At 52.8% G+C, this 14032-nt stretch overlaps 1 protein-coding gene across 1 annotated transcript in view; it reads left to right on the top strand.

Annotated features, from left to right (window-relative positions):
* The first annotated feature begins 2083 nt into the window (after positions 1–2083).
* The window catches only part of DSCAML1 (Down syndrome cell adhesion molecule like 1), a 370444-nt gene continuing 358495 nt past the window's right edge, over positions 2084–14032 (top strand). Inside the window, exon 1 of the mRNA XM_011927034.1 lies at positions 2084–2309. Within this exon, the coding sequence (XP_011782424.1) occupies positions 2084–2309 (226 nt within the window). The remainder of the gene's footprint in view (positions 2310–14032) is intronic.

Genomic DNA, 14032 nt, shown 5'->3' with positions numbered 1-14032 from the left:
GCTGATACCCCCAGGCCCACTCAGATCCCCTCCCAGCAGACAGCAGCCCCTTTCATCCTGTCTGCCTTAGCGGTTTATTTTAGGCATAGTCTGACCAGGTGCTCTGGGTCAATAGGCTTAGTTTTAAATAACTGGATTCCTCTCAATGACCGTTCCCTTTAGAAGGGAAGCGGCGTGGTAGAAGAATGAGCCAGTAGCCTGGCGGCGGTGAGAGATGGGAGCTAAGACAGAAGACTGGAAACGTGAGGGCTCTGTCATTCCCTGCGTGACCTCAGACAGGCTCATGGCTTCCCCACTCTGGGCCTCAGTTTCCTTATCTGTAAAGGAAAAGATTGGTCTGGGTCATCTCGAACACCCCCTGCAGTCTGCCCCCCCATCTCTGTTCTACGCCTGTGTTTCCAGATGACAAAACATATCCTGCAAATTGTTTCAGGGTGGTGATTTCGCATGGAGGAGCTGAGCCACCAAGGGATGTAGCAGCTTATAGTGCAAGCTCTGCTCTGGAGTCGGGAGGCCTGGGTTCTAGTCTTGCTTCTGATACAAACTTGGTGGCCTTGAACAAGCTAAGCCCCATTTTTCTCACCCGTTTAAAGGATGAACCTTGAAAACATTATGCTGAGTGAAATAAGCCAAGCACAAAAGGATACATACTTTATGATCTCACTTATGAGGTACCTAGAATAAGCAACTTCACAGAGACAGAAAGTAGAATGGTGGTTGCCAGGAGCTGGGGGAGGGGAGGGGAAGGGGGAGTTATTATTTAATGGGTGCAGGATTCTGTTTGGGATGATGAAAAAGTTTTGGAAATGGTAAGTGGTGATGGTTGCACATCGTGAATGTATTTGATGCCACAGAATAGTACACTTCAAAAGGTTAAACGGCAAATTTTATGTTATGTGTATTTTAACATATAAAAAACACACACTTTTCAAAATTTAGTTAAAATTTCTAGGGATATTTTGGCAAAACCTGGGAGTGAGGAGTTCCAATTCTCCTGTGTGAACTTAGGCCACACATTTCGAAGAAGTAAATTTTCTTCCTCTGGCAAATGCAGCTAGCCAGCGGCCCCCTTCTTTCCCTCCAAACTTCACACTCCACACCTTGGAGTGTGCCCAGGTGCAGCCAAATGGTCAGGGCATACTCAAAGCAGCTTCCATGACCCTGCAAAGGGAGCTCCAGTCCTGGCTCATAGGCCATTCTCAGGGGTACCTAGATCCCTTCTCTGGGTTCTATGTACCCTCTTATTTTGGAATTAAGACAAAAGGAGGGCTTTCCAACCATATTGACCTTTTACAGCAGACCCGGCTCAGCCATGCTTGAGTCCCCAGTGCCTGAGCCAGTGCCTGACATAGCAGGTTCTCAGCATTCATTTGGTCACTGAGAAGACGCCCTCACTCCAGTGCTATTCTATGCCAACTTCATCAAGATGAGTGTAAGGAATAAGCCAATTTCTGCCAGGCAAGAAAGCTACAGGGGTGGGTAGGTGAAGATGAAGAAGAAAGATACACAGGTAGAGTAGACCTTAAACTGCCCTTTGCAAATAATTGTTTAAATAGTCACAATGTGCCAAGTGCTGAGGAAAATTTGAACATAGTGCCAGGGGGTGGCTGGACTCATGTGGGGCTCTCCGGAGGGCAGGCTTGCGGAAGTCACAAGGGGCTGTAAGGGCAGCTACGAACTTCGGGGTGGGGAGTAGCACCAGACAGCACTGAAAAGCCTGGGATTCTACCCAGAGCATCCATGCTCCTCCCGGGGGGTAAGCTGAGTTCGAAAGAGGCAGGAAGCTCGTGTCCCAGGTGACTTAGGCCAGTAGAAACCGGGCGTCCTTGACCGAGGCACGGCAGGCTCTTGGCACATGGATGATACATGCCTGTGTGCTACCACAGGCTCCAAGCCGGTGGGTGACAGGGACCCCTCGCCTCTCAGACAGCGGAGCCGGGTCGGGGCCTTCTGGCCCGGGCCGCCGCCCCTCTTCCTGGGCTTGTGGGGCTGGGGTCCGTCTGGGCTCCGGGCTCGCGCGGCGCTCACCACCCGGGGTGCCGCGGGGGGGCGGGGAGAGCGGCCGCCTAGCCCAGCCCCGCGGATGACAGGAGCCGGGGAGCCGAGGAGGGAGGAGCCGCCGCCGCAGCCGAGCGCTGGGCTGAGGAGCAGAGAGAGCGGGGCGCGGAGTGCGGGCGGCTGGGAGCGCGCTGAGCGGGGGAGAGGCGCTGCCGCACGGCCGGCCACAGGACCACCTCCCCGGAGAATAGGGCCTCTTTATGGCATGTGGCTGGTAACTTTCCTCCTGCTCCTGGACTCTTTACACAAAGGTGAGACCTGCGCGGGCGGCTGGGCGGCGGAGGCGGCGGGGCCAGGGTGGCGCGGCTGGCGGCGAGGCGGGGTGCCTGACGGGCTCCAGGTGCCTGGGGGTCCAACGGGGTGCAAGGCTTCGGGTGGGGCGCAGCGGGGCGGGGCAGGCACCCTGACAGGGGCCGAGTGAGAGTCAGCTGCAGACCGCTCCGCCAGTCACCCGCGTCTGCCGTTTTGGGGCGCGCCCGTAGGGGTGGTGGCGAAGGAGCCCCTCATCTCTCGCCTCCTCGCCCGGGCGGCAGTTCTGCCCTGGACCCCTCCCCCAGCCCCTTGCCAGCTTCCTGCGGTTTGGTGGCGCTGGGACCCCGGAGTGCCCTCCGAGTCGAGGGGTCCTCAGGCCGTGACTCTTGACTTAGGAATCCTCGCTTATTCGGGGCTCGGACTCGGCGGTTGATGCCTCCGCTATGTGCGTGCGCCCCTCTGCTGCCGCGGACCCCAGCCCTGGCGCGAATGTTGGCGCACCGCATGGCGCTTATCCGCGCATTGGCTGGAGGCAGGGTGGGGATAGTGAGAGTCCGAGAGCTGGAGGTCCCTCGGATAGCAAGTTTGTTCTCCAAACCCAGAGGTCACCCTCCTCCGGCCCCACCTCACCCCTCTGCCCTGGGCGCTAGCCCCGGCTTGGTGCGCCACCGTGGCCACCTCGGGCAGCGCACCCCAAGGTGCGAGATTCTCCGCTTCCGCGCCTGGCCAGTTGGACCTGGGGACAAGTCTTCAGGCTGGGGGGGCGTGTCCTTCTTCCTGGAGAGAGGGGGTTGCTGGGGGTGGGTCCAGGTGCCCGGCATGTCCAGACCTGTGGCTGGGGTGCAGCCTACCTGATCCGCGAGGTAGCCGGGACCGGGAGGTTGGAGGAGGGCAGACATTTCCGACTGAAGTCACCTGTGCACTGAGTCGGGACCAGGCAGGCGCAAGTAGTCGGGCTTCCAGGCTATCGCAGAGGACGTGCCCCGGGGCTCGCAGATGGCGGGAGATGAGGCGGCCGAACTCCGCGCCCTCGCGCCGTAGAGCACACACGCTCCAACAAGCTCAGCGTCACCTGTTCAGCCCTCTAACTTTTCTCCTTCGCTCCCCGGGGCGGCTTCTCTCTTCCTTTGCCCCGGCTGTTGCCCTGGTCGGGCGGCAACTCTTGACCCTCAGGCGATGAGGAAGGGCACTCCAGCGGAGGGCTGGCGCCCGGGGAGGGGTCCAGTCCTGCCCTGCTGGTGCTCCAGGCGACTGGAGTCTGCAGCCTGCCGGAGCCCACTGCGATACACCGTGGGCTGGGGGAAGGAGGATAACCCTTATTTGTACATACCTCCGGGTCAAAGCTAGACTCAAGGCCAAGATACTGCTGGCATGGCATTTACTGGTCGATCGGATTGCGGGACAAGGAAGGGTGGCGTCAAAAATCGTGGACAAAGTAGTTGAGTTTTTCAGGCCCAGTGGGGTCCCCCGGGTTACACACCAAGGCTGGTCTCTGCTGTTTAACCCCTTGCCCCCCACATCACACTCCTTCATCCTACCTTAGCAGAGCAAGAAGCCTGCCTCCTGTTCAAGCCCCACCCCCGAACCCTAGTCTCCCTCTCACCAGGTTCTTCCTGGCTCCCTCCGCCCCCGCAGGCTGGCTCGGCTCGCAGCTTTAATTACATTAATATTAAAAATACATAAGGTGAGGAGCGGGTTTCTCTCTCGATAGCTCTCTCTCCAACCCCCATCCCCTTTCCCAATTTGTCAGGCGAGAAAGCACAGGCCCAAGCCGCTGCCACACTCTAGCCCGGCTTTGTCCCCAACTCCCGCATGCCTCCACAACACTCTGTGGAGACATCTTCCAGGACAGCCCATTCCCCGGGACTGCAGGGGGCCCCTCAGCAAATACCGGAAGGACGCTCCCCTCCCCCTTCCAGGAGCCTGGCATTAATAAATGAAGCTGAGCTATTTGATAGGGCGAGAGCAGATGGGGGTGGGGGTGCAGAAAGACCCAGAAGGCAACAGGACAGCCAAGGGGCAAAATCTTGCCCAACTCGAGAGGGAAGTTGCCAGTGGCCTTGGACCTGTAAGCGGGCTGGAGGTGCCAGTTGTGGCGGCCCCTCAGTGGCCTTTGGGTCTGCAGAGCCTGGTGCCCCTGCGATTCAGAGGCTCCAGCGTCTGTTGGGCGCCAGGGCACCTCGCCAGACAGGCCTTTCTTTTCCTTGGTGCCTTAATTGGGTCTTAGGTGCCAGGCTGGTCCCCGGGGCCTGTTCTGCTTGGGGTGGCGTGGTAGGGGGTGGCAGAGGCGGCTCCGGGAAGATGTGATGCGGAGACAGCAAGAAAGATGGGGTTTGGTGTATTTTCTCTCCCGTTGCCAGTCACCCCCGCGGCACCAAGGAAAATGTAAATGTGAATGTTCGAGCCTGTTACAGAAAACAATATCCTCTTGCAATAATTTGTACGTCCATCTGTGAGGAGCGGGAGGAGGCAGGGAGAGAGAGAAGAAAACAGGATGAGATGGAGCATCCTCTGGATGGAATTAAGCAGTTATTGGATGTGTTTTAAGCTTCTGTTATTTCCATTCCTCTCAAAATACCTTTTTTTTAAATGATGCCTGAGCTCAGACTGATTCCCTAGAACTAAACTGGGAAGGGGTTTTAATCATCGGTTATCAAGTCTCCAATAACTGCCTTATCATTGCCAAAACAAATCCAGGTTTCGGCAGCCGGATGAACCCCGGCGAGGCGCTCTCCGTTGTTCCATCCAGCGTGCCAGCATCTGTGTTGCCTGCATTTGCATTTTTACTGTGTAAAAGAACAAGCTTCCCCGGCACTAAAATTCCTGTTTTCTAAAAGCCAAAATAATGGATTGCATTGATTTTTTCATTTCCCACCCCAACTTCTCCGACGGGGACTCATGGTTCTTCTCTCTTGAGAAGACCAAATTAAAAGCCTTCGTCAGGCCATTAAGAAAATCTCCAACATTCTGTTCAGTGTCTAATTAAAAAAAGGGAGGGGGGGGCGATGGGGAAATGTGTTTTTAAAATCTTGAAATGGCAAACACAACTTAGGGGAGACAGGCGAAGGGTCAGTGAATACTGGGGAGGGGGTGAGTGGCAGAGAGACCCCAGTTGCTAGAATAACATGAGGGAGATTGGCAGTGCCATGATGCCCGATAAGCCTTTCCGATGCTTCTTTTTTCTGGGCATCAAAGCCAGCTGCCTTCAATATATTTCTGCAGTGGAATGGGGAGCTCAATTAGAAACAAAAAGCAAGTAAGCAGTGGACCCAAAGGCAGCGCTTAAGTTGAACAGATCCCAGGGGACTGGCCACAGAGGCTTAGTTTTCTTAGGATGAGGATCAGAAAGGAGGTAGGCAAGCAGACAGGGCTTTGGCCCAGGGAGAGCTTGCTAGAGAAGCAGGCCCCCAACAGGCTGGCTGGGAGCCCCCAAACACAGGGCCAAGGTCTGCCCAGAGCACCCCATGGGCTGTTAGCCTATGACAGAGAGGTGCAGAGCTCAAGCCTTCCTGACCTTCTCTGTGTCTTAGAATTCCATCCTTGCCACTTACTTGGTACCCTGCTCTGGCTGGTGAAGGATGATTTAATTGTAGATGAAGAGAGGGGAGGGCAGATGCTCAGAGAGCTTTTCTGCAGGGATATGAGTTCCAGGCTGGGAGGTTCTTCCTTCCTCCATAATCTTGGAGGAGTTGTTTTCTGGGGGACCTCTGAAGTAGTCAAGAAAAGATCCCCTAGTTCCTGAAGCGCCTTCTCAGCTCCCAGCCCAGTCGATTCTAGCGGGTACCCAGGTGCATGAATAGGGTGTGAGCTACAGGCAGCAGCGATGGCAAGGCGCCAGGAACCCAAGGGCATGCCCCCCAGATTTGCATATAATCTGCATATGGATTTGCATGCTCACCTAGCCAGGCCAAAAGCTGTGCCCTCTGTGAGTAGCATCTTGATCTCAACCTCAGTAGCAGCCAGTCAGTGGCTTCCTTCTTGCATGGAAGGGGGTGGGGCCGGAGCTGGGAGAAGGACTGGTGTTGGTAATGCTTCTGTCTCCTAGATTTTGTTGCCTCCCCTATGTGTCTCCAGTGCTCAGCACTGGCTTCACCATCTGGCAAGGCAGCCCCAGAGCTCCCACCACCCCTATCCAAGGACAGACAGTGGCACTGGGGATATTGGAGTAGGGTGGGTAGCAATGGGCCAAGACACCTTAAAGTAGACCAAACTTGGGATGTGGGTTGCCCCTCTTATGCTGCAGGAAGAAGAGGGTGAAGGGAGGGGCAAACTAGCTATAGAAATCCAGGGCCTGCATTAGCTTCCTGGTGGGTGCACCCCTAGAATGCAGGGAACTGGGTGCCTAGGGCTGCCATCAGCAGGTAGTAAGGAAGTGGCTGATGGCATGGGGGTATGAAGTGAGGCGGAATGTTCTTTCACTCTCCTGGTTTGTCAACACCTAGCCTGGGAGGTGGTTGTGGCTTCAGAGAGATGAAAGAAATAGCACCAGCTTCTCATTCCACCTCTCCTAGGGCAGCTTCAGGTATGTGGGTTGGTTCTGGCAGGGCAGAGGGAGGACAGGCACTGCGGTCACCGAGGGAAGGGCGTGTCAAGAGTCTGGAGTGATGCTTAAGGAGTGAGCACTTCAGGAGAGCTGAGCGGCCCCTCCTAGCGAGCCAGCTGGGATGCTGCAGTGGGAGTGTGGCCTTGGGAATGGTTTTGTCTGCATTTCCAGGGCCCTGAAAGGATACTACCATGGCAGGTGCTGCTCCAAAGCCTTCCCAGAGTATTTTTCAGCACATCCACTGATCCAGAAGGGGCCTGGCCCACCGGAGCCCACAGAGGTTTCCAAGGGATGTGGTATAGAGGCCTAAGGGGTAAGGTGGAGCCTCAGGGGATGGATGGACGTAGAGAGGGGGAGGGCCAGAGGGCAGAGCTTCAAGCACCACCTGCCCTGTTCTCACTGCCATTCTTTCAACCAGAGCTTTTATTCATTCTCCAATTTCATATATTGGAGTAGAATGAAAAATAAAAAAGTTTACAACCCACTAGTGTGGTAGAAATTTGGAGTCAAGGCAAATCTTTCATTTACATCCTGGCTCTGCACTTACTGGCCATGTGACTTTGGGCCTGAGCCCCACTTTCTCCAGCTTTGAAATGGGATTAAAGAAGATAATGCATATCAAGTAGCCAGAACATAGTGCTCAATAAACATTAGACCTATACTTTTTCCTCCACATTGCCTCTACCTTCCTCTCCTTGCCCCCTCTCCAGAATGCGTCATCAGATCCTTCCTTAAGCAGTTTAATTAATCAGCCACATTTTTTGCCAAGCCAGCTGGCTTAGACTTTATAACGATAAGAAAGACTAAGTAGTGGCCAGGACAGGGGACGTCAACTCCTTCCATCCATCACCTAGTTGGGTAGCATGGAGGACTCCTTCAGTAAGATAGCTGAGGCCATGTGGGCACCTGAGTGTCCCTTGGGTGCCCAGCACATTCCCTTCCCGTGGCCATCAGTGGAGACGGAGAAGGCTTAGGTTGGCTCCAGACTTGGATTTGAGGTGAGGCAAAGGTTGGTCTCATATCTGCCAAAGGAAGGCTGGGGTTGGTTGTTAAATCTCTACCATGTTTGGCCAGAGTAAGAACTATTCCGGAGTTCATGCCATAAAGCCTGTGTAAGCACTCCTCACAAAGCGAGCCCTCATAACTGTTGCTGGATGTATTTCTGTGTCTCTCCCTGCTGAGATGAACCTCTGTTTTGCAGGCAGTTTTGCATATAGAGAACACTCTTGGCAGCCTGTGACCTTGAGACTTCTCTCCCCTCCATGACCTAGTCTGTCACAGGGAAGCAGCATGTGACCCAGAGGTCAAGTGCTGCCTATGGCAGGCCATGGCCTGTGGGATCCTACATGTTGGGGAGGGTGTGGGCTCCACAGCCTGTGTGCCTTGTTAAACAGATGTTTGTTGGGTGCTGGTTTAGCGTGAATGGCATTAGCCTTGGGGACCACCCCTGCCACTCCAGCTCCTACTCCCCTCATTCGTTCAGCTGCCCTGCCCCACTCCCTGTACCCTGTCTCTACATGATGCTTGCACCGACAGTTTCCAAGGTCACCATCTTCATTAACAACAATTATTCAAATGCTAGTTAGTTGCATATCTATTAAACTGATTCTAAAGAGATGCATGTGTGTTTGCGCGTGCATGTGTGTGTGTGTGTGTTTGTGTTTGTCTGTGTGTTGGAAAGAACATTATCCATGGGCCTAAAAAACAAAGCTCAGCCTGTCTTACCTGGGCAAGTTGCCTAATGGTTCATGTGCCTTTATTTTGTAATCTGTAAAATGGGCAAAATTACCCATCCTGGCTATCCTACAGAGCAGTTGTTACTCTATGTGTGCATAAATAAGAATGAGGGGCATAAAAATGTACATCATATGACAATGCTTTGTACACGGAATGAGGCAACATATGAACACACACGTGTAAAAACCACAGCAAACCCGTTTTAGCCTTATGAATGCTCTGCTGAAATGTGAGGCATAATTACTGTCATTTCATCATACAGGAACGATGAAGGTCTCACAGCTGTTTGTGGCTGTCTCCCCCTCCGCGGGCCCCAACATATGGAGAATTTTCCTAGCTTTGCTTTTCAGCATCATGGGGAACAGCTGATGAGGCACAGCCAGGCTGGCAGTAGTCTTCCTGGAGCAAACTTGGCAGATCCCCTGTGGCCCCAGCGGCAGCGGGAGTGGGAAGAAGCCTACCTCTGCTCCCCTCCTCCCATCCCCCTCCAAGGTTCTTAGATGCAAGTGTAGTCCATAGTCCTCTGGACCAACTCCCCCAAAGGGACGTTCTCCCTGCAGGGAATCCACAGTTTTTATGGGAAGAGCAGTAGGCACCGTCCCATCTTATGTGACCCCATTTAAGATCACAGCACTCATTGGAATCCTTGAAAACTCGCCGAGTCAAGGCTGGTGGACACCCTGCTTCTAGGGTGACCCTCCCGCAGTCATGGGGTATGAGAGAGGATGGGACCCCTGCGTTGGGGGTGGGAGAGGGAGATTCAGGTGATCACCTTGGATAAAAGTCTTGCAGGGTTGGAAGACATCTTTAAGGCTGTGGAATCTGTACCCTAATCAGAGGTTGACCCGTTCTGCAGCTTTCCCACCGGGCGTCTTTTTCTCTCTGCACTAGTACTTCCCGCGACAGGGACTCCTTCCTTGCAAGGCAGCCCCTTACTGGCCACACAGCTCTGACTATGACAGAGCTCATCCTTAGAATGAGTCAAACCCTGTTGTGGTCTTGGACCTTCTACTCACTGGTCCTGATGTCACCGCTTCGGCCACACAGAGCAAGGCAAAGCCCTCTTCCACTTGACAGCCCTGCGACTATGGCAGGCAGATGTCCTGCCCATTTGAGGCGCCTCCTCTGGACACACAGCATCCCTGGTTGCTCTGATAAACCCTCATATGACATCGTTTCAGTGCTTCATGGTGCTCCTGAGTTCTGCAATGGCTAGTTTTCTGACAGCAGGGTGGCCAGAACTGAGAGAACACTGGAGACAGCACTGTAGCCCCAGCTGGGATGCTGGTGAGCTGTGTCCCTGGGGTAAATGACTCCACCTCTCTAGGCCTTGTGAATGGAGGAGATTGGACAAAATAATCTCCTAAGTCCCTCAAGCATTAACAATCTAAATCTAGGATTCTCTGGGGACAACTGTGCTGTCTGAGCCGACTCCCTGGAAAGAACTTTTGGCCATAAGGGACCTTCCTTTGACAGGCCCTGTCTGGAAAGGGCTGGAAGATTAAAGAGTCTGTCCGACAGTCAGCTGTTGCTCATAACTTCTCCTGGAGCTGATGGCGCAGGGCCTTGGAGGTTGAAGGATAGCTGCGTCTCCACTGGACCTCGCAGGTTTCTGGTTGCTGGTCACAGAAACCATGTCTGTGCTAAGAATCTTAAAAACAAACACCAAAACCACCCGTGTTTCTGATGGACACAGGGAGGACACGTGAGCTGTGCTTTGCATGGGGATTGGAAGTGGGAGTACTTTTTGGTCATCTCAACGACTAGGGTGGGGAGCTGCCGGCGTTTAGTTGGGGGAGGGATGGAATATCTAATGACAGGGAGATTCCCAAATAATTCTGAATTATCATACCCCAGTTGCTCTCTTTTGTCAGAAAATCCCCCTACAGTGTGCTCACACTGTGGGGATGGTCTGAATCTAGCCTGTCATGTGCCTGCTGAGCCACACGTCGTGGCATAAAGATGTGAAATGCAGCTGTGCCACTATGAACTGTGCAACACCAGGAAATTATTTGACCTAAGGGCCTGTCTTCCTATCTGTAAAATGGGGTCTTGAACAGTAGCTACATCCAAGGGCTGTTGTAAGAATTAAATGTGCAATAATGCAAGAAAAAGGCTTCCCACCATGCCTGACACAGAACAAATGCTAAAAAGAAATGATGGAGCCAGGCATGGTGGCTCACACCAGTCATCCCAGCACTTTGGGAGGCCGAGGCAGGCGGATCACTTGAGGTCAGGAGTTCGAGACCAGCTTGGCCAACATGGTGAAACCCCATCTCTACTAAAAATACAAAAATTAGCCAGGCGTGGTTGTGCATGCCTGTAATCCCAGCTACTCAGGAGGCTGAGGTGGGAGAATTTCTTGAACCTGGGATGTGGAGGTTGCAGTGAGCCAAGAGGGTGCCACTGCACTCCAGCCTGGGTGACAGAGTGACACTCCGTCTCAAAACAAACAAACAAGGCACTATGATGGGGAAGGTAGTGGTGGAGCAGGTGTGCCAGATTGAGTAGACATCACAGGCAGAGAGCATGGGACTTGGCCCGCTGCTCCCTCTTGTCCAAGGACCGTACCAGCTCAGGCTGCCTGGTACATGCTCTGATGCTGTCTGGGAGACTCAACCTTCTCCTTCCCAGGGTCTGGGCTCAGACTATTTCCAAGATGTGGATGCAACATAAAAGGTTTTTAATGAAGCAGGAAGACACCGTCTGGCTGGTCGTCCTCTGGGTTTTGAATGGACTTGGTGGGTGAGCTGGCGGGAGGATCACCCTACTGGTTGATCCTCTCTGGACCCAATTTTTCCACCTCTGGGATGAGAACAATCAGAGTGAGGGCACAGGATATGTCTCCTGTGAAAACCTTTGTGTGGAAATACAGTGAAGTAATCAACCTTGCAAATCAATCCAAGAAAACTCTCCAGCTCACACCTGCATGAAGAACTCTGCGTAAGGCCTGGGAGTTAGCAAAAGCTGTGTGGCTACTGCAATGCTCTGTTGCTATTGACTCTACCACTATTGTTTGCTTATCTTGATCGTCAAATTAAGTTAATTAATGTGGTGGTAGGGTCTTGTCAGCCAAGCAGATGACAATTGTCTGTCATTGGGAAAGGAAATACAGAAGTCCAGGATAGCAAATCTACTTTTCTGAAGGACTGTTACTCTCAGTATAGACAGAGGACACCAGTCTCAGAAATAGAATTTCTGGCCCTATGACAGACTTGGTGAATCTGTTATCTAAGACTCTGCATTTTTAACAAGCTCTCCAGGTGATTCTTATGCATATTGATGTTTGAGAACGACAGTTTTAGGTTATTATTATGATCATCATAGGTGAGCAGGAAATATTTGTTGCAGAAGGATTCGCTTTTCCCACAAATACTTACTGCTTGCCTGCTATAATGATAATGCTTGTAACGACAGCCACAAATACTTAGGTGGTGCCAGGCACTTACATACGCCAAAAACTGTCCCAAGTTTTTCGTATGTATTAACTCATCCAACCATAATAACCCTTGAGGTAGATATCGTCACCACCTTTGTATAGATGGGGAAACTGAGGCACAGAAAGGAGAGGCAATCTTGCCTGGGGTTACACACACTGCTTGTAAGTGACAGAGTAGGGATTCAAACCCAGGGAGCCTGGTACCAGAGGGTGGGCTTTTCACCACTGTACTGTGTGCCTAGTATGTGCCCAGGAGACAGAGTGGTGACTAGACAGTCACTGCCCTCAGGAAGCTAATGGCCCTCAGGGGAGAGGATGCCTACTCTCCCCTTGGCCCTGACCCTTCCTCCTGTCCCCTGCCCCCTGCTCCCCTGAAGATCCACGACCTCTCCTACAAATGGTTGCCATGCCCGGGTGGTGAGGCTGCCTCTTGAAGGATCTTGCCTGTCTCTGAGGGAATGTTGCAGGGGTCCCAGCACTGGCAGATACTCCTGGATGAAAAGTCCAGTGAATGAGATGAGTAAATATTGTAAGGGAAGAGAACAAAATGACTCATCTCCCAGTGGAGGTGGCGAGGTGTTAAGATTTCAGTCCCCTCGGGTTGTCCTTTACAATGATTACAGATGATGACATGGGGGTAACTCAGTGTGCACCTCCGAGCAACCTCAGTCAGCCAGCTCCTCCCACTGCAGCCAGACACCCCCATCCCACACAGGCAGGTGGGGTGGGAGCCCCAGGGGTTATATTCATGGGGCTGAAGTTCCCTTTGCAAAACTAATCCTGATACCCAAGCGGTGGAGGGCTGGCGAGTGAGTTGATGCAGTGGATACTTAGGTTTCAGCGGTGACCCTGGGGGCAGGCAGCCCAAATGCCTGGGGGCGATTTCTGGTTTAAAAATATTGCTGTGCTATTTCCACACTTCTAATCTCCTAGCAATTTGGAGCCTGTTTTACGAAACACAGCGTCGGGGTGGTGCTCGATGTTAAACGGCAGAGAAGATTAAATGGGCTGAAGTCTGGGCGTCTGTCACATAACAACCAAGCCCATAACTTCCATTTTCTATTAAAAATCCATTTCCCCCTTTAACCAGAAGAAGCTTTGCTGTTGATCTGAGTGTCTCTCTATTTATGAAGTGTTCCCCCCTCCTCTTCTTTCTTTCGGTAAATATGCCTGGTTCTGTCTGCAGAGGGAAGAAAGAGCTGCGGGGAGTGACTGAGATTGGAAGGGAAAGGAGGAGTCTCTGTCAGGGGATTTGCTTTCCAAATTGGGACCAGCTTGGAGAGAAGACATGAGGAGAAACTTCATCAGAGCCCAAACTTTGAACTCAATGATGTGATGGGAAAAGCTCAGGTTTGGAGCTGGTTGAATTTTGACTCTGTCTCTTCCAGCTGTAGGATCTTGGAGAAGATGTCAACTCCTTCAGCCTCCTTTTCCTCACCCTTAAAATGAGGCTAATGGTCCCTCTGCCTCATACCTTTGTGTGGGGATTAGATGGCCAAGCCTGGTGCCTGGCACAAGAAGGTGCTCCATAAATGTTAGTCTCCTTTCTTTTGGGGACTCCACACCCTTAGGCCAATAAGACTTTAGGGAAATAGATGTCCAGCCAAAATGCCACAGTAGTTAGACATGAGGACTACAAGGACTTGGATAACCTCAGGTGCCACTGTCGGGGACTGCTGGACACCTCAAACCTTGCTTTCCCAAGCTTGCAAACCTCCAAGTATCCCCCACTGCCTTTGACCCCCACTGTCTTCCACCACTGAGGCCTAAACTCAATCCAGCTGGTTTCGCCTCTTCTCCCCAAACCCACCCACTGCTCCAGCCTGCAAGGTTTCCACAGGGCCCCCTAACATGCATGCCTCACCCACTGTTGTTGGGCTGTCTTCTCTGGGAGTGGCCCCCCCTTGTCACCCCACCTATCCAGGTCTTCCAGCTCAGCTCAGCTCCTACCTCTTCCCAACACTTCTTCTCTGGCTGCTGAATAACTTTCCCCTTCCCTCCCC

Source organism: Colobus angolensis, unplaced genomic scaffold (assembly GCF_000951035.1).
Source record: "Colobus angolensis palliatus isolate OR3802 unplaced genomic scaffold, Cang.pa_1.0 Scaffold7, whole genome shotgun sequence".
Taxonomy (NCBI): domain Eukaryota; kingdom Metazoa; phylum Chordata; class Mammalia; order Primates; family Cercopithecidae; genus Colobus; species Colobus angolensis.
Note: the sequence above shows the minus strand (reverse complement) of the source record. Positions and strands in the feature narration are given on the sequence as shown.